The 24,381-nt window shown below is 41.4% G+C and overlaps 1 protein-coding gene across 5 annotated transcripts in view; it reads right to left on the bottom strand.

Annotated features, from left to right (window-relative positions):
• Positions 1–212: 212 nt before the first annotated feature.
• U4-U6-60K (U4-U6 small nuclear riboprotein factor 60K) overlaps positions 213–24,381 on the bottom strand; it is a 45,145-nt gene continuing 20,976 nt past the window's right edge. For all 5 annotated transcript variants that reach the window (XM_037413965.2, XM_037413967.2, XM_037413966.2 and 2 more), the window contains exons 6-15: positions 22,841–23,015; positions 21,801–21,895; positions 15,822–15,880; positions 11,237–11,360; positions 7,937–8,029; positions 7,745–7,867; positions 5,653–5,760; positions 3,177–3,295; positions 2,619–2,668; positions 213–378 (exon numbers count right to left, since the gene is read on the bottom strand). In XM_037413965.2, the coding sequence (XP_037269862.1) occupies positions 235–378; positions 2,619–2,668; positions 3,177–3,295; positions 5,653–5,760; positions 7,745–7,867; positions 7,937–8,029; positions 11,237–11,360; positions 15,822–15,880; positions 21,801–21,895; positions 22,841–23,015 (1,090 nt within the window). In that variant the 3' untranslated portion in view covers positions 213–234. The remainder of the gene's footprint in view (positions 379–2,618; positions 2,669–3,176; positions 3,296–5,652; positions 5,761–7,744; positions 7,868–7,936; positions 8,030–11,236; positions 11,361–15,821; positions 15,881–21,800; positions 21,896–22,840; positions 23,016–24,381) is intronic.

Raw genomic sequence — 24,381 nt, 5'->3', positions numbered from 1 at the left:
ACGCATTTTGTATGTTTAAGAACAAAACAAACGGTGTTACGGTGGACGCATATGCATGAAAATGATTGGGTTGGTGCATACGATACTTCATGACCTTATTAGTCACATCGTGACTCACAAAAGCAAGAAAACATCGGCTTAACAGCCCAAGATGGCAGCGCCCAGATGTCATACTGAAAGTAGTCTATAACATCCACAGATTAGAACATGCATTGCAAAAAGAAACCGTCACTTTTATTCAGGAGTCCAAAGCTTAAATGTCCTGTCAAAAGAAGATGTTGCCAAGTATTTTCCATTGGGTGAAATGTCAGCCCCCATAATTTTGCCATCATGACCACTGAGGCTATGTATTGGAGTCCACTCGGGATTAGACCATATCTGAAAAAGCAAGACATTTTATATCACCACTAAAATTGGAACCTTCAGCATTACCTGACAAAGACCACTAGTTGCTTTGAAAATGACCGTCACAGGATAACAGTTTTACATCAATTGAAACCCAATAAATACAGAATTAAATGGCCCCATCACAATCTAAATCATCAGAGCATACAGCTCTGCTTGCAAATAAATGTGCTGTAAAGAAGTGAGAAGTTAGCACACAGACATTAGCAGGTCAGTAGTTTAACATGAGAACAATGAATTGACAGGTTTATTTAGCAACACCCTGTGGCACATACTATGAACGTTTTGTTCCAAGTTCCCTCTTTGTAGGCCCTAGCTATGCCATCAGCAGCAGTGAAAGCACAGAAATCAAAAGTATTATTACAGTCCAGGATATCAGTTTACGCACTAACTGAAGCATCCCACATGACAGCACACAATGACACGACTGCATTTGTTAGGTGTTGCGATTTAAAAATCCTCATAAGCTGTTGCCACTGTGTTCCACTTAAGTGTGGTGCACTTGGTCATAGTGCACTTCAAGAAGCGTGGCTGTGAGCTGTCGTGAAAAAGTCACAATAGGAAGATAGCTTCCTGTAGTACTGAATGTAAGCCTCCTGCGGCTTAAGGTCACCTTCCCCCCCCTCCCCCCAATCAGAATGTTGACACCACGGCCAGAACTGACGTCCATGACCACCCAGTAAAAAGCATGAAGTGTGCCCCACAGTAGTTAAATCTGATACTGGGTGTTCACTGTGGTTGTAGGCAGCACTGTTTCAGATTTAAACTATTTTATCATCCGTTAGTGTAGCGTCGCTGTTAAATGACATTACCCATGAACCTACCAATTGCTGCTTTTCTCCACCACAGTGCGCAGAAAATGGTTCGCTGTGCATACACTATCCACTGACATTGTCTGTGGTTTTACTTCCAATACTATTCTTCTTCGTACGTCATCACAAGCCTGGGTGGCGACTTGCCTACGTTATTAATGGGACTGCTCCCTCTAAAATAATGGCTGATAAGGAAGGTGGAGAGCCAGGTAAAATATATTTTCACAATTAACTCAGTGGTGGTCCAGGAAGTTCAGGAATTGGAGCAATTTTCAGAGTAGGCTAAAGTCTGCTCTAGGGAAGATTTGGAGCAGGAAGAGCTGTGTTTTGTAGCAGGTTTGGAGCAGACAAAACAGAATTTAGTATCACTTGGAACAAAGCACATCGAAATTTTCGGTGAATATTCTTATTTGTGTGCATATGGAGTCTACGGACAAACTGCGGCAATGTAAACAAGTAGACGACAGCAGCCATTTATCAAGCTCTTAGCACGAAAGAATGTCACACACTGCTTTCACTGCTTTAGACAAGGCAAGTGTGCACATATGGTTTCTACAAATAATAGGCCTCGTAAGGTGATTATTAAAAGAAATCATAGTTGGAAAGTAAATCATCTAAAAATTATGAAAGAAGGCAAACAAAACTCGTTGCAAATGAGAACATGCTGTTTGAAATCACCTGCAAATATAGTGAATTCCATAATCACCACAACTTGCTATGATTATTACATCATGCTCAATAATTTTTATAGGTGTGAGCACCGATTATTTTTTCGCAGCCAAGGACTTTAGGTTAAGCATTTCAGATTTTCTAAATATTCAAAAAAAAGTCTTGCAAAAAATAAAACTGGTACAAGATGGCTTGCACCAGTACAAAATGGTACAAGCCGGAGCCCGTGATCAATCTAGGTATGAAGTGAAGAAATGCTCTTCAAGGCATTTTGAAGAAGCCAAGTGCACTTGTAGAAACGTTGGCTTTAGCAACACCCTGCGCTCACGAATTCTTCCTTTCACCTTAATATGCAATCAAGGAGCGATTGAAAGTTATGAGTCCTCGTATAACTCATGCGGCTGGGCAATAACTATGGCTTCCCACAAACATATGTTGCGACCAAGAATATTTTTGGGCCTTTAATAGTCCGATACCTTGTAAACAGGTAGACTAGTGAACTTAGGCACAGTTGGTGCAAGCTGTATTCGAATATGCACAGCAAGGCACAGGGATATGGAATTGTAGCAAAATGATTGGCGTGGTTGGACCACCACTGTGGTTTCTTTTACACGATATATGTTCTCTTTCTGAAATCTCAATGCATAAAAATTAGCAGCACGCATTGTACCAATCAACCAAAGGATAGCCCTTTTTAATGTGTTTTAACATTGAAGGTATGCCAAGGCTTACCTTAACAGTGTTGTCATACGATGCCGTAACAAGGTATTCTCCAGCCGATTCTGAAAGAATGAGAGACTCTAAGAACTAATACATGAGTGCACTTGAATAGGCAAGTTTCATTTGTATTTTCTGAAAGCTGTTTACTGCAGTCAGACCTAATCTATCAAGCCTTGATGTAACTAACACTCCCACGTTTAAATGCACTTATATACCCTATAAAGTGGGCAGGGGGATGATTGCGACAGTAGCTCTGTGGTAGAGCACCGTACGCATTATTTGAAAGTCGTAGGTTCGGATGCTGCAAGTTATATTTTCGTCCACTTTTCTTTTTTCACATTTACACTGCAATTTACTTCTAGTAACATCCCCTATACTATCCCTGGCATTATTGTCGGTTAGTTCTCATTAATATTGTGTCTAACAACAAAAATGAGCCCTTAAATTTACACTGAATCTTTGATAGCAGTTTTAACTTCTACCTTAAAACTGCTTGATTGCAAGTGAAACTTTGTCAAGTGTTATATTATAGGTGAACTGATTCAAGAGGTACCAAAAGACAACACATACTTTCAAAAATTACCCTTGACACAAGGTTGTGATGAGCAGGAATGGTATATTCACACTTTCGTTGCCTCAAGTCCCATAGCTTGATTGTGTTGTCTTCACTGCCTGTGGCCAAAACATAGCTAGACACCAAGAAAATCAGGTTAATAACATAAATAGAAATACTGCACAGGAAAATGATATGCCTAACTAAAGAATTTCAGTTTTCATTATCTGATAGAATAATTGCTTTTACAAGTATCACTTAATAATTTTTGAACATGAACTGTAAATTTCTTTTACAAATGAATTGGTATTCAGATTACAAATTAATAAAACTCACAAGTATCAAATGTTTACTCAAGATATGAACTGCAAATTTCTTTTGCTAATAAATTATGACTACAACATTAATAGCCATTTAGGTAATTCAAGTTGCATCCAATGTGTTATGCCTTTGTTGGCAGTGAAAGTTATGGCCTTACATGTACCAGTCAAGAATGGGAGGACAGCTGTAAAGCCTGCTAAAAACACTGAAGAAATAAAGACGAGAATGAACCAAGGCAAGTTACGAATACCCTAAATACCGTATTTACTCGATTCTACCGCGCCCTCGATTGTAACACGCACCCGATTTCCACCGCGAAAAAAAAAAAAAAAACGTAAGACATCGATTGCAACGTGCACCCATTTTTTCTCGCTGGCCCGCATGATCCCACCACTCGAAAAAACGACTCCTTTCGGGAGCGTCTTCCATTTAAATATGAGCTACGGGCGAAGCTTGTGCCCATCTGACGTGTAACAGAGCATTGCCGTCACTGTAGTTTTACCATGGACCGATGTCAGCACGCGAACTTGCTTCGCCCCCTTCTTCTCGACGGTTGTGGTGCCAGGCATGTCAAAGTAAAGAGGCGTCTGATCGGCATTCCCGATTTGCCCAAGCAGGTAGTCGTTGTTGCGCGGCAAGTTTAGGACGAACCTCTGAAAACTGTGAAGCTTTTCATCGTACTCCTCCGCAAAACTTTTCGCATATGCATGTTCCCCTTCGGAGGGAAAAGCCTTTCCTCTTCATAAAGTTAGTTAGCCAGCACCTGCTCGCTTTAAACTGGCTCCGCATTAGACATTTTTCTAAGACTAATTGCAAAGCCCGCACTTGGAGCAGTTCTGCCGTCACGGGCCGCTGTGCTGCTCGCTGCCAAAGCACATACTCGCCGAGCAGCTCTTTAATTTGCGGAAACCGACCCTGCTGTGGTCCACTGAAGTCTTTGCGTAAAGCTTTGCTGTCGAAAATCTTCTGCTTTTGTTTCCGCCGGTCCCGCACGCACGTTTCGGGAACTCCGAACGACCGCGATGCGGCCCGATTTCCATCCGTTTCTGCACACGCGATGACTTTTCTTTTAAAAGCGGCATCGTGGTGCACTCGAGTTTTTGGAGTCGGCCATTCCACGCCGTCGATGCTAATGCACTACTAGATGACGAACTCCTCAGCACACGTACGAAGTGCCGCACATGAGAAACACACAGGCAGAAATGGACGACGCGCCATGCCGACGCACGTAGGGGGCGGCCATTTTAGATTTGCCGATGGCAATAGATTGGCCGTAATTTTTTTGTTCGTACTCGATACTAACGCGCATGCGATTTATGAACTCGCTTAACCGGAAAAAAAGTGCGCGTTAGATTCGAGTAATTACGGTACTTAACAGCCGCATATAAGTGTGAGGTGATGTTTACACGCTCAAGCCCTATCAAGGGTCCTCCTTCATTAGGTTCGGACACTGCAAACAAATGAGCATGGCACAAAGATGGCTCGGTAGCGATTGTCTGCAAAACTAATAAGCACCTGCATGGTGTGACACCAGTTGAAATTTCATCCAGAAAGCTTTCACAGGAGCCATGAATGGAGGGAGCTTGAAAGGCAACATATACATACGCCTACATCAGAGATGTTCCTAGGAATGTCCACAGCTAGTCTGAAGTTGCACAGATTCAGATTGGTCTAGACTGATCATGAATAACAGTGACCATGACATGCGACCTGGGTTCTTAATCCGTGGAGCATGCAATGCTGCCACAAAAAGCTCGCTAAATAGTGAAACATAAAAAAATTGAAAAAAAAAAAAGGAAAGAAGACATGGCTCATCAGATCAACACGACATGCTTCCTCTACTCTGGCACTTGAGAGAATTCAAGGAAGCTGCGCTGCTTGTTGAAACTGGCCAAAGCATAGGACAAGTTTGGTGCTGCTGGTAGTGAAGCTCGCTTTATTTCAACATGCCCATTAATTAACCCCCTTTAAAAAATTATTTCACTTAAAAGATCTTTAAACAGCCCCTTAGAACTTCCAGTGATTGACCAAATAAGCAACAGAGCCTGGTGAGGAACCCTTAACACCATAGAAAGCAGCAATACCAAATGTAGCACAGAATATGACCGCAATTATCATAGTATTATTTAACAAATGTATCATCCAAGAAGCCAACACCACCATTGCACTCACCCGTTGGGTGAGAAGCAGAGGCTTAACACAGATTTCAAATGACCATCTAAAAACATGATGCAACGGCCAGTACGGAGGTCCCAGACACGGCCAAATGCATCCATGCCCCTATAAAACGTAAAGAGAAACACAGTTACTAAAACAGAACATATGCCGCAGCTTTCTTAGAAGTTTAAAAAGCTAGGATAGCTAAAGTGGTGTCAACTTGCTAATTGTCGACAGAAGTTTTATGAAGAAACTTCAATTTCAATTGAACTAATTTCAATTCAATTTGAACCAAATTGCAATACTTCATTATTCGTTCGAATAATCACACAAGCCTAATGTCTTGCTCTATTGTGATTCAAAATTAGGCTTCTGCAATTATCAAAATTTCTTATTTGCTCAGAAGTGAAGTCAACACAAATATGAGTAATTAGCATGAAATAATTTTGATGCAAATGGTTCAAAAAGAGAGAATGGCATAACATTGAGATACCACTGTCTGATGTTGACAAATTTTTAAAAGCTGGTTTTTCGCTTGCCAAAAAGAAAGCAGTTTTATATATAGAATCAGCTTATTTTCGAAGTTCTGTTATTCAGATAAATAACTGTCTGCTGTCACTTCAGCCAGTTATACGCATTAATTTTTCTTCCTTTTCTTTCTGTGTTGGTTGTAATCGGAAATGCAGGCCACTTTCAGTAAAGCATTTACATTTGAAATGTTCCCATAGTTTTCATGCATAATCTACCCTAAAACTTGAAAAAAAAATTAGAACAAGTTGAGGGTAATATGCAAAGCTCTCTTTATGAAGTGGCTCCACAGTTGTGTGAGTTGCTCCTGAAAGGGTGATTTTACAGCAGTGCTGTGAAATCACTCTTTCAGGTGGCTTATGTTCTTTCGTCGAAAATATGTACTTCAAAAACTTCAAAAAGGCCAAAGTAAATTTCAAATATTTGAAAACATTGACTATTCACTGTAGCATATTAAAAACATTAGTACATGGTGCTTTGGGGAGATGAAGTTATAAAAAATTACAGGGGATACTTCGGACTTTCCAAGAATGTGAAGATGAAGACATACTTTCTTTACTGGTCATCTGATACTTGCACTTTTTAAAGGCGCATTCTGGAGGCAACGAGGCGTTACAGGCCAATCCAATGCACAGGAGAAGCTGCACTGTTACTGAAGCAGACGCTTAACATTGCAGCTTCTCTTGTGCTCATCCCTCAGTCAATAACATCGAAAACAATATTTGCACACTCTTCCACTCATCGGTTCTTTTCAAAATATGGAATAATTTACCATTGGAGTTGTAACAAACAATTACTCCTACTAGGGAAATTCCACAGTATACTCTTTCAATGTTTTGATTACTTGCACTGCAATCTCATTCGGCTTGCTTACCTGATCTAATCATGACTTTGTAATCACTTTGCGTACTGTGTCACACCACAAAGCTCATAACATACCCCGTTTGTTTACTCTTTGTTAAATGATAAAAAAGTATGCAAAATAGAAATGTTCAATTGTATCACTATTTTGCGACACAAATATTGAGTACTGTAGCATTACCTTAATAAAAATGCCTGTTATATTTTACAATCCCATACAGTGATTTGATGTTGATGGGCATGTTCACAACCTGGCCTCTACCACGGCACCTCTCTGTAATGCACTAAATGGTTTCACTGGCTATTCTCTTTCACTGAATGGAATGGCTCGCAATTTTTTAGTCCCCATATAATGCGCACCAAATATAAAACATGAAAATCAAACTGAATTGAAGTTTTGTGCAGCATTTATATGTTGTACAACAATAGTACAAATGATTGTAAATGCTTAGACAAGCTTAAAAAAAATGGAGCAGTGAATGTGTAGCCTAGTAATCAGTGGAGAAGTGTCACAACTTTGTTACATTATACATAATAAAATAACATGTTTTAACGATTGCCACCAGCCTACATTAGGTACAGTGGAGGACAAACACCTATCCCATAATGTCTAGTAGCAAACTTTATTGCCACAGCCACACACTCCCACAGGCCACTGTGAAAAATTATGCATCTGACATCTGAAACAGGGACACACTACTGGACAAGTCACACTTACCCTGTAGCAGCCAATGAACCATCGCATTGGAAGCTTATGTCATACACTGCCTTGCTGTGCCCTTCTTGATGCAGCACCTCTGTTTCCGTCTCCAGGTCAATTAAACGCCAAGAATGATCAAATCTATAAGGAAAGGTGCAAGTGATTTAAGTGTGCTTATTGAAAAGAATTAAGAAATAAAAGCTTACTTACACACAGCATGCCAAAAAGCATCCAGAAGGGTGGAATGCCACTCTGGAGACCCTGTGCGGGCACAGCCCTTTCAATGTGCTGATCGGCTCTTCGCTGAAAACAAGAGAAAAGGAAACATTACATTTACAGCAGACTCCTTTTAAGATGAACTTGAAGGGAACATGATAATTTGTTTGTTTTGTCAGAAGTGCCCCTCAAAACCAAATGCTAACATACCAAGTGCACCAAAATATATTGCTTGAGAACACTGAAGTATACTTACAGTGGGCAGGAAAAGAACAAGAAAAAACATTTATTTGGCTCAGCTTGATAAAAACTATGCTTTTAAGCAGAGTATTTACACTAATCTAAGGAGTACTCGATTTCACGAGTTCATAGAAGCCGGCCTTCAGCCCCTCTTCATGCCGCTAGAGAAGTCCCAACTTTGCACACACGCCATGAAAGCGATAACAATTGACCAGATTTCCAGAAACATACACCCAACCCACAATGAAGGACACAGAAAAGCGAGAGTCAAGTCCATACTCGCCAAGATCATGTGCAACGATATGAAGGTCCCCTTCGTAGATGCTACAAAATATTGGAATCAAGCTGCCTACACAGTCTTTGTGGTGGACGCCCATGGCTCGCTCGTCAACGCAGCCACGATAGTTCCCAACTTCACCCACGAAGCAGAGGAAATGGCCATTGCGCTAGCCCTTCGAAGCTGCACGAGAGCCTCTGTCATTTACTCGGACTCTAGAATAGCTATAAGAACTTTTTCGGCAGCCCTAGTCTCTTCGAAGGCAGCTGCGGTCGTTAACAGGCTTTTCAACCACGAGACAAAGGAAGAAAATTTCTCGTCCTCACACATCGCATGGTACCCGGCTCACATGGGAAACATTTCCAGATTTCCTGGCAACCCAAACGAGCGGGCACACCAACTGGCGCGAGAGCTCACTTTCCGCGTGAGCGGTCCGCCCCCTCTTTTAAATTCAGCCTGCAGGAACCTCAACCACAAAGCCCCACTCATATCATATCACAAACTCACCTCCATTGCATACTGCCTCCATTGCATACTGTTAGCTTGACAAAGCTAATATACGCAGAGTTATTTATGTAAGCCTGCAAGCTTTTTTTGAGGCTTGCATATTTTCTTATTTTCAGCCTGCAGCAACTTCTCCTGAACAAGGTGCAGCTGAATATCTTTGTCTACACTACTAACGCTCACAAGCTTTGGGCACACGAAGAAGACACGACACAGCTATATTTAGTGTGCAAAATGACCTTCCCTTATTGGGCACTTTCATAATGAAAGTGGTGCATCAGAATTTGCTGCATTTCACTGTGAACAGATAAGTTGCACACAGGTTCTATGCAAAACAACACAAACTGACCACATGTGCTGAGGTGACATTGTGTGACAGTGATGACAATGCATCTGACTCCTCTGGTGGGAGTGCAAGTGTCGCATATGTGGTTTCAGTTTCATTAGATTATAATGAACAATCTTTGTTCCTGTTTTCACTTTCATTTAGCTTTTTTTTTTTCACCCCACCCCCCCTTTCCTTGCATTTTCCCCTCTAGTAAAGGTCTTGTGTTCTCCCGTTCTCCACTGTACTCCCGTTGGGGAACTGAAGTATGCAAGGAAAATACAAAGGGATGAACACTTTTCATTGCTTTCATTGCTGATAAAGCCGGTTATTTCTTCACCTACAGGCTAGGGGTGAGGGAAATACCAGCTTTGTGCACTAACCTTTCTTTTCTACTTACCATCTCACTTCTCCCTCCTTGTAGCAATTTGCTTTCGACTTGCTTTTAGTCTTTGCGTCAAGAAGGTTTTTTCTTTTATTTTGCTCTTTCTTGTTCGCCTGAATGAACCCATCAGTACTCTAAATGTGCATTGCGCAGAATTCCTGCCGTTTTTGGTCACTGAGGGAGTTCGCCTTCACAGAAGAGGTATGTTACGCGGTTCGTCTTAAGCAGATTATCTTTGCATTTGAGTCTATGGGAAACCAAAGAAACATTTCCGAGTTGTTCGTCTCAAGCAACAATTTGTCTTAGCAGAGTGCGTATTAAAGGGAGTTCACTGTACATATTGACACAGCTCAGCATTCAGGCATGAAACGAGCACTGAAAAAAAAAATAGGGGGTGGGGGGGGAGAACACAAGATTGTTAGCACGCAAAATGGCAGCAAATCCAATGAACCCTATTGAACCTGCACACAGTGAAGCTTCCTTTCGCGGCATAGCAAGGTCATTATCGCTGGATATAATGCAATGTCTGCTCCCCTTTCTGTCATTGAGAAAGCTTCACCATGAAAGTAGGGAATCTCTAAGCCGAGTACATATTAAGTGAACTAAAAAAGCCTTAAAAGAAGCCCTGAGATGCTATACACAAAAGTGTAGCTTCCCAATTTAATCCAGAGCCCAAATGAACTAGAGATTACTTCTGACCACCAGTGGTTCTCTAACAGTGCACAAGTGTCTCACTGAAATGCACGTGCCATGGCAAGGAATCAGATCAACAACCACATGGTTAACAGCAGAATGCCACAGGAACTACACGACTGTGATGGCTTGTGCTGCACAGTTACTAAGGGGCAAAAGGCTAAAACACCACATATCAAGGAAATCTTGCATGCCTTCTGAAACAAAGACAAGTGAAACTTGCATAGTTGGTTTTGATAGTAGCTGTGTGACGTCATAATGGTGAAGAAAGACATGGACACAAACAACACGTGTTCGGCACAGAAACTCAGAAAGAACATGCAATTTTTGAAGTCTTTTGTGTAGTCAATGAGAAAGATTACTGTGCAAGAGCCCCTTCTAAATTTTTCAAAGTTAATCTGTCCGTGTCATCAGTTAGGCAGTGATGAAATGCATGAGATTTTATGTAAGCGCTGTACATGAGTGGTTTAGCTGCTGTTGATAAATTATTGCCCAACTGACTACCTTTGCTATGCTTTTGCACTTGCAGCTCTTCCTAGAGTATAAAACAAATATTTTTGTGTACAATAATATTTAGTATAAGTACTAGCATTGTTGGTGTCTTTTGGTTCGTTTGTGTCCTTGTTCTCCACTGTCATGCTAAATAGTTTCATTAATGCCTGGCTCAAGATGTCATCCATAAAGATGCCAAACTAACCTTTTTGGCAGCAAGTCCAACAAATAGAAAGACATGGTACAGCAGTGCTTTTTTTTTCTTACCTTCTACTAAGAGCAAGCCCTTCATCAAAGAAAGAGGAGGTTATATCAATAAAAATAACAATCAATCAATTTAGGAAGACACTTTATAAAAGAACTTTAGCACCTGTGTACCTCTTCAAGTTCCACAAGTTAACGACACCATCAGCAGAGCAAGATGCCATGTTGAGTGCACTTTCTGGCTGCAGGTAAGTTGATCGTGGATGGAATGTAATGGCACCCACATTGCAGTTGTGTCCTGGGAATAACAGCTGAGTGTTAAATTGGCAGTAGAAGTCACACATATCTCAAAGTGACTACAGAAGCGGTATAGTAGGTGGGCTGCATATGATATCTGATTATGGCCACAAGCACAAGTCACAAAGCCCACTGCCTGCGCAAGGTTCTGAAGTTTGGCTCACATGCTGTATGGCCTCTCAATAAAGGGAAAGTCATGAACACCCTTTGGGCAGAATATCACAAAATTTTCCACATGATGGTAACAATAAACTAACCAAAAAACACACCAATCATGATAAATTAATCCCATCCACTGTAGTATATCAGTGGTTACCGCGCTCAGCTGCTGACACGGCAATTGCTTGGGCCTATCCCAGGTGTGGCGGTTGCATTTTGGTGAATATTTAATGCTAGAGGCTCATGTATCGCATAATGTCAGCGCACATCAAAAAGATACTGACACAAAAATTTTGGCCTCGCGTTTTTTCTTCGCTGAAATGTGTTGATGGGACCTGTTAGTCATAAAATGGCACACCGCTTGTTGCAGTGCACAAGAGATAATTATAACTACAGGCCCCTCCATTACCGACCAGTCTCAATTTCTGTTTAGGACAGCTCCAAAAACAACAAGACAAGCCACCGGGTGCAACTATCACCAACTGGCACGCGCAATGCCCAACCACGACAGCAACACATAGCCGCATGGTCATCAAGAAGTCTATTCAAATAGAAAATGGGACAGCAATGTCACCAAACACAAAAATTTTAACGCATGCACCCCAGCCACAGACTCGCGAGCAGCCGCCGAAAAGTAGTCTGCTGGAGCAAACTCGGCAAAAGGAAAACAACAGCTATGACATTGTCATAACTTGTATTGACTGAAGTGTGGTGACATGAAGGAAGTAAGGGGGTTATCGTGAAGTCACTTTCGCGAGAGTCATTACCGCGAGCTACCGCGTATAGTGCTCATTCGTGCACACATACTTCAATATTTATGTAAAATACCTTCCAAGCTACATTCACTGTTGATGTTTTGGAAATGATATATGCACATTCACGTGAATCAATCTCACAGGTTACCTTGGCCATGCAATTTTGTGTCAGTACCCCTTCAGAGAACATCAGATAGTTCAAATTTTTGGAACCCACTACTATGGCATGCCTCGTAATTGTACTGTGGTTTTGTCATGTAAAACCCCAGATATGATAAATTAATCTCACCTCCAGCATTAATGATTTGCAAGCTAATGAAACTTGTCCAAGCATACTGCTTTTGAATTTATTGTTGCTAAACAGTGCAGTGCTTATTTCACATCTACCTACCACATCTACAGATGTAAATTAAGTCAAATTTTTCCTCATGCATACTCTTCCCTTAAACTTATAAAGAACAAAAAACAGTAGTGAAATCTCAACTATAACACGATTTATCGATTTGAAATCTATCTACAGCACAACCACTATACTTACTTAAAGCCATCCAGCGCTGCTCAATGCACTGTATCCCCTAATCGCCAAAGTATATCCGCCATTGAAACTACCCTTGATTTGCCAGAAGTGTCACCAAAAGGGAAGCTCATCCAGTTATCCCTGTTTCATGAAACTTAATTTAATAACCCTAAATTAAAATGTGACCTTCTCGTACCTCTTTATCTGCACCATGAATTCATTACAACATCAAGGTACAAATACCAAGACGCCCAGACAAACCTTTTTTTTTATAACACAGCATCCGAATGGAACCACCTCCGCACCTTGGTCGCCAGCAACATGAATCATACATCTTTTCAAGCTGTGTTATCTAATATTGTATAATACATATGTACCCACTACTCTCTATAATTCCATTAGGCACTCAGAGCATTCGAATAAAATAAAACAAATAAATGAACAAAAACCAATGTCTGCTATTTTGAGCACATCTCAAAGTTTGATAAATAATAGATCTAACCTATCCCACAGGTGACAAGTATAGAAACTATGTACATGTACCCGTCCTGGCAAAATTATTTCTGATGAAATGTCATACTACTAAGATTTAATTGTTGAGAAATAAAAAGCAATGGGGGCACTTAAGCAAATCTTGCGATGTTTCAAGCATTAAATCTTTCTCTACCAAAGATGAGCTGAGCTTATCCAGAGGGTTCGTAACTCTTCTACAAAAAATGAGTTGGGCTCATCCATGCTAAAGGTGCATTTGGGGTGCCACAGGCTACTCTGATTCATTTTGCTGTGTTCTCTTTGGCTTCAACAAATGGTGCAATAAAAAATTAAATACACACTAAAAGCATTCATTTTAGTCAAGAAAGAACTGGATTCTGGCAACTAGAATTAGAAAATGACATTCTCTGTGTGCGAGCATGCCTGCAACCGTTACGTTCAGAAAAACATGACAAAAAAATGCACCTGCTTGCTGAAGTTTTGAGAAATGAATAAGTTTATTTATCCTGCGAGTGTGGCAAAGCAGCATCTAAGTCATCGAATTCTGACTACGACTACGTTTCAATACATGGGCAGTGGACAGACCCCCACTCGCACATCCAAGGCTCTGTTTGACGGGCTCCCTTGTCCCTGAGCATTATTTTTTCAATTTTAAAGCGACATTTTCTGCATCGGGAACTGTAGAAGTTAAGGCACTCTCCATGAAGCAGTGAAGTCAAGCCAATCCACTGCATATTTTCAAAAAAATATTTTGCCTGCATTTTTATAAGGTAGCTCTAAAATATTTTTTCATTTCTTTCAAGACATGTAGAAACAAGCAGGCAAATTTGTAAAACATTGGTATTTTTGTATTGCTTTTGGGCAAAAAAAAATTGGTAGGGAAAAGGTTAATTGTAACTCAGTGTTGCCCCTAAATTGTGGTACCTGAAGCTGCATCCCCAATCACACAAAAGGCAGAGGGAGCAAGGCAAGATGCAGCACCACATAATGAATCTTTGATCAGGCTGAGACAAGCCATGTGCGCAACTATTTGGCATTGCTGTCACTTGTTGCAACATTGCCGCAGAAGTTTGTGTGCCCACCTACAGAGCCATCGAAGTGAAGGTGAAGCAGAGGTTCACACGACGCTGTGGCCTTATTTTTTTAGCTAAAAGAAGATAATTAGTCTAGCAATGATGTAATTTCTGTGTCATTTGTTTGCGACGGCTTTCTGATGACAGTGGAGTCACAAAATAAGCCGTGTCATGTTCTCAAAATAAACTGATGCTGTACTTTTTAGAAGTATGTTGGGACATAAATGAATAACCATAAGAATATTGACAGCATCTTCATCTAGCTATTAACATTAAATATACAGGTGGTTTCATCAGCATACATGACACACTAGAATCTCAGAGAAATAAATGAGGAAAACAAACAAAAGTGGTGAAATTTTACTGTATTTAATAAATATGTGGTGCCAAAAAAAATTTTAGTTGTGAAGAAAATTTGAATATTAAAGCTTGAGTATGAATCAAATTCAATATTTTTTTGAATAGCTGTCCAAGGTTTCATATTTTTCGAATACTTCTAAGTGAAATTACAGAAAAAAGGTTGCAGAGGATCCCGAAGCGCATTCTTGTGACAGAAACATGGAAGTGTTTCTTTTGGCCAAGTTGGTGAAGTGCTGGAGGAAAGGTGTACGCCAGTCGTTTTATCAAGGATGAGGGAACACAGAGGCCTAATTGTATTTATTTCTATTATTTGTTGCAACAAATGTGGTGTCAACAGCAATTTACACATGGAAGGAAAATACTGTTTTCTCAACCTCTCCCCTCTTCAACTTCTGAGGAGGCCCAATTGATTTGGTGGACAAAAGTGTCCTCCCTTCAAATTCATATTTGCTAATCTGCCCTGTTCATGTCAACCTATAAAAACATCTGAAATTTTAAATGCTGAAAATCTTCGTCTCAACTTTTCAACTTTGCGGCTCGAAACGACATTAATTAAAGCTTCCACCTCTGCCACGCGAGTCGATCTGTTTGCAACCCTAACATAATTTTAAAGGCACTTTTGATGCAATACCAGAGTGTAGTACAGTGAAACATATCAAATATATATATATATATATATATATATGTATATGTATATATATATATATATATATATATATATATATATATATATATATATATATATATATATATATATATATATATATATATATATATATATATATATAGGAGCCATTGTAACAGTGCAGTGCATCTTCATGCACTTAATACATTTGCTAGCGTAGCAGGGTCTGAAAGGCAGCTTCGCCGCCATGCGAGAGTGAAATGAGGTGAAACATCACAACTCTGAAGGGGCCACTGCCAACACTGCCAATTGTTGACTGCATTTGTCTTCGGGAAGCTCGAATACTTCGAAAAGTAAAAAAATTCTAATGCAAATCAAATCAAATAGCAAACACTATTCCAAAAATACTCAGAAGCTCGAATATTCGCACACCTCTAATATTTAACAAGGAAAAGAATCAAAGAAAAAAAAAAGCTACTACCTCTCAATGTCTTGATGTGGCTGCACTCTGGAATCGACCATAACTTGCAGAGCCCGCTCCTTTAATGAATAAATATGACATTATTCTATTACTAATTAACTAGTCTGAACAGCAGGATTATCAACATTGAAGCATGTTCTCATACCAATTTAGAATGTACAACAGCTATAAATACTTGTTGAAACTCTAAAATGAAAAGAAGATGTTAAATGAACTGTAACCCTTTGCAGATTGTTGTTAAGCCCTTCTCGACAACGCAATGCAGCTGCAGCAGTCCGTTGTCAGGGGCTGCTGGATAAGCCTTCGTGGTTGCTTCACATGCACGTTTACCCACTGCATTACACATTACCTCTAAAAGAGTAAGTAAACTTCTTTCATTAAAGCCTTGTCTTCGCTAGTTTCAGACATGGGCCGAAAGTGGGTAAAGGTTGCGAACTGCAAAGGGTTAAAGCTACATTTTTTTACCGGAAACATATGCACCAATACAAAACTTGAAGCACTAATACAGACTATCCATTAATTACCATGCATAAAGCTCTGTAAACAGTTGAACTAACTCGCAGCAAAATAAGCGCTATAAAAATGCTAACATTGTCACCAATAATTGCTACAGCCAAGTTGATACTGTTAATGTAATGACGAGCTGGCCTGTACCCCTCCTTTTCTCCTTTCTACGGTGGATTTTGTAAGCTCATTCAACCCAAAAAGTGGTCCTTGCTTGATGTCTGAAACTGGATGCACAGCTTTGCCTACTAAACTTCACAGACAACAGCGGTGCACATGCATGTTCTTATACGTGCAACAAGTGGCCAAAATCTTTGCACAAATTGGAATGCCTGCTACTTGGGTTGCCCAGGATTTGCACTAATGGCAGACTGCCATGAAATAGGGCATGGAAACACTAGCTAGGAGAGACAAACATTTACCAGCCGTCTCACATCACCCCCTTTCCCAAAAAGAAGCTCTCACAGCCATTGGCAAATGCACTGAAGTGAAAGGGACAGAGCAAAGGAAAAGGGCACAAAAAATGCCAGCCCTGTGTGGAAAGCACAGCACAGTCACAATGATAGCTAGAACAACAGCATTCCTCGAGCCCGTTGTAAACTTTCTTAGGGCTACCTTGCCAAGTACACTTGCAAGGTAGCCCCAAGTGGTTCAAAGGTAGCCTCAAGGTAGCCCCAAGTGACTTGGCGGGTACCTTGCAAATACACTTGCAAGGCACCCACTATGTCATAATTTACAATTTAAGACAATTTTTGTCAAGATGGGAAGCACCCGCTACGTACTTATTCTTCACTCTATGGAGATGAGAGGTACCCGGTACACATTTGCAAAGCATTATGTGGTTAACCTCCCTGCCGTCTCCCTTCGTTTACTTCCTTCCCCTTCATGGTCACTTGATTGATGCGTTGACTGACGATAATTAAGAATTAAAACTGAGCTTTTTGTAATGGTTTGGAAACATTCACTGATCCAATCATTATGTAATTCACATTGTGTAATGCCTGGTTACACAATTCGCATTCTGCAATGCCTGATTGCTATTTTACTCTTCTACTATGCTATATAACATATGTTAATGTCGTCCCTTTTCAACATGAAGCCTGTATAACCTCTTTTTGTGAACGAGTTTCCAGCACAGGAATGGCTCTGAGGCGAAATACTGGGCAGCCACAAAGAAGGCCCAGGTTTGATATCCATTGTTTTTCGATCGCTGATGCTTTTCTTATGTTTTTTTGCCTTTTTTTAAATGTCACGTGCCGGTGATTATATATGGACACCAGCAGCAGTAGTGGCATACAACTACAGCACCTCAAATGGTCATTGTTAAGATTTCACAACAGCCTTTGCCCCAAAATTTTGAAAGGCTCACATGTATGTACTCTGGAGCATGGGAGGAAAAAAGGGGAGGGATTGTGTGCACAAGAGCATTCAACCCGGCTGTGTACACATATGGCAGTTCGCAGGAGCCATGTTTTGTACATTGCACACACAACCAAGAAATTAAACGAGGCACTATACAGCATAAGAAACTTCCCCCTCAAAATAAAAAATAATTGTGCAATGTGCTACTGGGGAAGTGCAGCATATGCAAGCCACTGCAGTACAGACAGAAAATACATCAGGCACAATGTAGATGGCATGAAGGATTCATCACAATTACATCTTTACTATTAATACATTTAAAATGGGTACATATTATTGATGTTTTAGTGACAGGACACAGAAAATGCTATTGTGTATGTAAACTGAGTTTCTTGACAGTGACTTGTCATGCTTCAGTGCCATGCCAAGTTTTATTATGCTTCAGTGCATATCATTTTTGCATTGTGGCAAAACCAACTTTCAAAAATTACCGTGGTCATAGGCAGAGAGTTAATTTTCCCGGCGAGGGCGGGGCCCGAATTACTGTTTCAAAATGTTACCTCTCTCTCTCTCATATATATCATCATTATCATCATTATCAACAACAACAACCTGCCTACACCCACTGCAGAACAAAGGCCTCTCCTACCTTCCTCTAGGCCTCTCCTACCTTCCTCTAGTCAACTCGATCCAGTGCTTGCTGCTGCCAGTTTATACTCGCAAACTTCGTAATCTCATCTGCCCACCTAACTTTATGTCTCCCCTTCACCCACTTGCCTTCTCTGGGAATCCAGTCGGTTATCCTTAATAACCAGTGGTCATCCTGCCTACGTGCTAGATGCCCGGCCCATGCCCATTTCCTCTCCTTGATTTCAACTACGATATCTTTAACACCGGTTTGTTCCCTGATACACTCTGCTCTCCTCTTGTCCCTTAGGGTTGCACCAATCAATTTCCTTTCCATCGCTCGCTGCGTCGTTTTTAAGTTAAGCTGAACAATCTTTGTGAGCCTCCAGGTTTCTGCTCCGTAGGTAAGTACCGGCAAGATGCAGCTGTTATATACCTTCCTTTTGAGGTATAGTAGTGGCAATCTACCAGTCACGATTTAAGAGTGCTTGCCGAATGTGCTCTTCCCCATTCTTATTCTTCTAGTTACTTCAAGCTCATGGTTCAGCTCTGCGGTTATTAGCTGTCCTACGTAGACATAGCCTTTTAGTCTTTTACAACTCAAGTGCACTATTCTGAGCACTTAGGTGTTCTCGGAAGAAAACAGCGAAGCGCTGTTTTCTTCCGAGGTTGTTGTACATTACTTTCGTTTTCTGCAGATTAATTTTAAGACCTACGTTTCTGCTCTCCTTGTCTAATTCAGTTATCATGAGTTGCAATTCATCCCCTGAGTTATTCTTTGCTTACTTGTTTTGCTAAACCACGCACCAGATAAGAGAGATGGGGCTGAATGTTGGCACAAGGCAATTTATTACACCCATGAATTCAATTTAGGATGGCCAATAATATTTCTCACGCGGAGAAAAAAGCATTTTTTACCATTGTAGGCCTTTTGCAAAGCTGGGATAATAAATTTTTCCGCTGAAGGTTATTTTCTGAACGAGTATTAGAGTTGCAATGTGGTCACTAGTGCCACTTGGAAATACGCACATCCTTTTGCTGGGAAATGAAAAAGGCGTACCAAAATTTTTCTGCACTTTTAAAGGCAGCCATTTCGAAAGGTACGATTTTGTAGGCTACAAAGAAATTACCCTCTAGCGAGAAAGACTGTGCGGAATAAAGCATGGCCAGACTGATTGCATAGGTATTGCTATGTGTTCACAGTGGCACTTCTGTGTTCTAAAAACCAGTCGCTATGCGGTTCAAGGCTAGCTTGTCATAACTTATGAGGTCGCTTGAGTTGCTCGTCAGCACAACTTACTCTGCACATACCGTATAATGCGGAATATAGGTCAAGATTTTTTCCAAAAAATGTCACCAAAAAGTCACACTTCGACTTATATACCGGCCTTCGGCATAAACCAAGTGATCGTCTGACAACAGGAAGTGTCGCATGCCTTTTGGGCATCAGCATTTACATCGCCTCTTTGGGCCGACGCGTTTTCTGCTGACACCATATTTCTTTTCTTGTTCATTCAGTGTTTGTAGCGAGCAGCGACCTTACTCTTCAACCAGTCATGAATACCGGGACACGGCGCCACTTCACAGCCACGTTGAAAAGAAAAGTTATTGAATTCGCGGAAGAGAATGGCAACATGGCGGCACAGCGGCAGTTTATAGAGTGTCCAAGAAAAGCGTCAGGTACTGGCGCAACCGAAAATCCAAACTGTCAGTGCGTAACGCGAGGAAGAGGTCGTTTCGCAGTCGCCGAGCTGTGCACCCGTAAATCGGGGACAAAGTGGCGGATTTTGTCTGCAAGTACCATGCCAAATCCCTGCCCGTGAATGCGGAGCTCATTCGCTCAAAAGTTGTCGAGCTCGCCCGTGAAGCTGGTCTGTCAAAGAAAAACTTCAAGGGATCAATTTATTGGGTCCGTCGCTTCATGCAACGCAAGGCATTTGCTCTTCTACGGCGCGCGTCGATATGCCAGAAGCTGCCGGAGATGGACGAGGAAAAATTGACAGAATTTCAACTCTATGTGAACAGCGTCCGGCGGCAGCATGACTTCATGCTAGGCCAGATCGGCAACGCCGATGAAATGCCAATGTGGTTTGACATGCCGTCGTCCACGACTGTTTGTGAACGTGGGGCAAAAGAGGTTAAGCTTTTGTCGACCGGAAGCGAGCATTCGCACTTCACTGTTATGCTTTCCTGCATGGCCGACGACAGAGTTTTTCCCCTTCATCATCTTCAAGCGGAAAACGATGGCGAAGGAGGCCTTCCCGTGGGATGTCATCATCCGCGTTAACGACAAGGAGTATATGGACAAGGCCCTAATACACGAGTGGACCCGCAAAGTGTGGACCGGCGGCCCGGGGCCCTCCTGCAGCACCGGAACATGCTTGTGTTTGATGCATTTTGCAGGCATTTGACGGCATCAGTGAAGGAGAGCCTTTGCGACGGAAAGACGGATCTTGTCGTCATTCCAAAAGGAATGACGTCAACACTGCAATTGCTGAACTTCGTCCTTAATAAACCTTTCAAAGACCGTGTGCATGCGTTCTACACCGAATGAATGGCTGGCGACAACCCGCGGACCCCCGACAGGCCGGCTGCGCAGGCCACCTCTCGCGACAGTTTGTGGTTGGGTCTCCGAGACATGGAGATGGTGGTGCCTGAAGAGATGGTGGTGCGCGCATTCAAGAAGTGCAGCATCAGCAACGCTCTCGATGGCACTGAGGACGACATGCTATGGGAGGCGGCTAGTGATAAGCAGTCGTCGTCGGAGGAGAGCTCCGATAGCTCGGAGGGCTGAATAAAGTGAATCCGTGAACAATTCCGCGTTTTTCTCTTTTTTTTTTTCTGCTGGTCAAGGTATGGGGGTCGACCTACATTCCGCCTTGACCTATATTCCGCATTATGTAGTACCGTTTGAGGGACATTTTTAATGAATGTTTGACTTGTGACTGGTCTAGTATTCCAAAATCAAAAGCCCCAAACGAAAAAGAAGAGGGTGTTACAGTCCCCTGTGAAACAGCTGCCAGGCAAGACAGCCAACCGTCCTTTGTCAATGTTTCGGAACCAAAGCGAAGCTCTTAAAAAATATCCCAGGATGGCATCAGGGTTTTTTTCTTGTTTGTATTTTTTTAATGCACTCGTTCGGTCACCACCACAGGCCTTCATATGTTGACCTTTTGGAAATACGGACATTCAAACAGATGCAAGCCTCCTGATTATCTACCTCAATTTCCATATACATGTAGCTGCTTGCTTGAGATATTGTGCACATGTGCAACTTTGCAAAATGTTGTTTTGATTATAGTGCAGTGCTGCTTATGATGTGGATACTTGCAGCTCCAGAGATTTACGTTATAAGCAGTCTATGCTGTCTATCATTAGGACCAGCATCGCTATAAAAGGTTCAATTAAATTTGTACTGTTTCCACCATGCATGAAAGTGTGCGCATGTAATGAATGGTACGCCTTCATACATATGTAAACACTCACCATGATGAAGTTGCTAGCATCTGCGAGTTAGGACTAAACTCGCAAAAGGAGATTGGACGTGTATCCCCAATTTGGCTGCAGTTGATATTCATAGTCTGCAAAAAGAGAAAGTTTTGCAAGCTCGACACCGATGGAGGGCCTGCCAAAAAAAAAAAACAAGGAAACGTGAAAGCACACTCTACAGTAAGTATTCAAAAGCATACTAACCGGCATGGCATCATAAGGTAACAAGTACTAGCACTAATGCATCATAAAGAATTGCAGGTAGAACACTGATGCCAGACGGAGGTCCTTGAAGGCAATAATCAGGATGTCTGTGCTGATATCTTACAGCCACAACATAAGCCTCTATTCATAAGCTTTACTACCACAGTTGCTCTCTAGTACTGTACCAAGAAACGTAAGAACCTCATGAACAAAAAAAAAGACACTAAAACTGATTTTCTGTAAAAAAAGTGAACATTTGTCAATAAACATTGTCAGCTATGGAATATGATGCCGTTTCAGGGGCCCTGCAATACTTCTTGATCATTGTGAGAAAACTCAGCCAATCTGTAGTCAAGACTCCCAAGAACATGTGAGCCAAATATAGTGGTGTATGCAGCCTAGAATTTACAATGATTTCTCAAGTCAGCTAGAAACTGCTCCATCTTTTCTTTACAAATGAATTGTGGTGCCGCACCCACATCAGAGTAGTTGTTCCTCAGCTGGATGTTATGTTTGAATTGGTTAGTGATCAAATCATCTCAACAGCCGACATTCAATTTAACTGGTTTCCAATTACGTATCTAGGTAGTAGTTCTAAGTGAAGTAATCAACGCTAGACATATTTGCAGCAAAGAAATTAGTGTGCACACACACTGGTTTCTCTGCTCGTTACACTTTTCACAATCATCACACTTTTCGCAAAGACTACATTGAATTCCAAAAGGCCTCTCTTTGCACACGAAACAATAACAGCCTGGACACGGCCAATTTTTTGCAAGCCACAAGTGTATTTTGATTCTGTAAACCATAGAAAAAAATTACATGAAGCTTACTCTGAGGGTCTTGTAGAGTTCCTGTCGTTTGGCATGCAACTGAGAATCTGATGCTGCGGGTCCTTGGGCTCTGAGTTTTTCTTTGGCTGTGGCAATACGGTGCCGAGCACGAGGCAATGAGAAACGTGCTATCCACAGACGGCACTCTCGTAGCTTCTCATTACTCTCATGATACCTGCATCCACAAGTGTTCGAATTTGTAAACAGTTGCTGTCTGACACATTGCACAGGACAAGTGACAATTACTCGTACTTTTAATTTTATATTTTCAACGTAATATTAATAATTATTGAAGTTTAACGTCCCAAAGCCCCTATATAATTATGATAGACGCTGTAATGGAGGGCTCCGGAAATTACAACCACCTGAGGTTTTTTAATGTGCGCCCAAATCTAAGCACACAAGCCTCAAGCATTTCCGTCTACATCAAAAATGCGACCGCCGCGGCCGTGGTTCAATCCCGCGACCTGCGAGTCAGCAGCTGGGTGCCTTAGCCACTAGACCACCGCGGTGGGTTAGATTTTCAACATCATGACACGAAAATTTATTTCACAAAAACAGCTGAACAAGAAAGAATATATGTAAATAGGGTTGACAACCAACCATCATGTTTACTGCACTGAAAGCATTGGATTTAGAAGAAAAAACAATAAAACACACAAAAACCTACAACCCTGAAGATGGGGGAGAAAAGGAGCTGATGGAGAGAAACCCAGTTAAGCATGTAATGCCTTTATCTTGGCCAGTAGCTAAATTTTTTTTTAATGCCAAAGCAATGGAACTAGGACCCTGGTAGTTCAATACTGTTGTTAAAATACAGAAGCCAGGAGTGAAAGATTTACAAAGTCAACAATGAAATAAGTCAATAGTGCATTATGAAAGCACTGTAATTCTCCTAAGGACTATGCATTCAGAATGCTGTTACAAGGCATTATTCAATGCAAACCTCAATAAGCATACTTTAAGTAATATTATAATTTATGGTAAGTGAGGTGCAGGTATAGTTCTCCAATGTGAGAGTGAATTTCATTATTTGAAACAATTGAAATAATTTAAATAATGATAGCACTAAAGGAATAAAACTAAACACAGCACTGTGTCTAGTTTTTTTCCTTTTGTGCAACCGTTTTTTTTTTTTCGCGCAGCACCGTTTACACGAGTAGCCAACTTGCCCAGCAGTCCATGCTTCTTAAATGTTATACTGTTTTTAGAACCCAATTATCACCAATGAAGGCCGAGAAGTTGGCATCGCACAACCTTCACTACAGATATCAGCCTAGTTCCCGCTGCAACTATGAAATCAGCAGGCTGCTTCACAATGTGGCCAGCGCTCACCACCGTAGCAGACGATGTGGTTCAAGAACACGCTCCTCAAGCGTCTGAGCATGCGTGAGCTGCTACCGGCGTGGGACTGCAACACTGGCCGAATCGTGATGTCAAGCGGTCCGAGCTTTCCCCTAAGTGTGAAACAGACTGTACAATCTAAATGACGCATAAGAATAGGCACATGTTTTGAGGCTGTCATAACCCGACAGATTCCT

The sequence above is a fragment of the Rhipicephalus microplus genome, chromosome X, assembly GCF_043290135.1.
Source record: "Rhipicephalus microplus isolate Deutch F79 chromosome X, USDA_Rmic, whole genome shotgun sequence".
In the NCBI taxonomy this organism is placed as follows: domain Eukaryota; kingdom Metazoa; phylum Arthropoda; class Arachnida; order Ixodida; family Ixodidae; genus Rhipicephalus; species Rhipicephalus microplus.
This window is presented reverse-complemented; position numbering and strand designations above follow the sequence as displayed.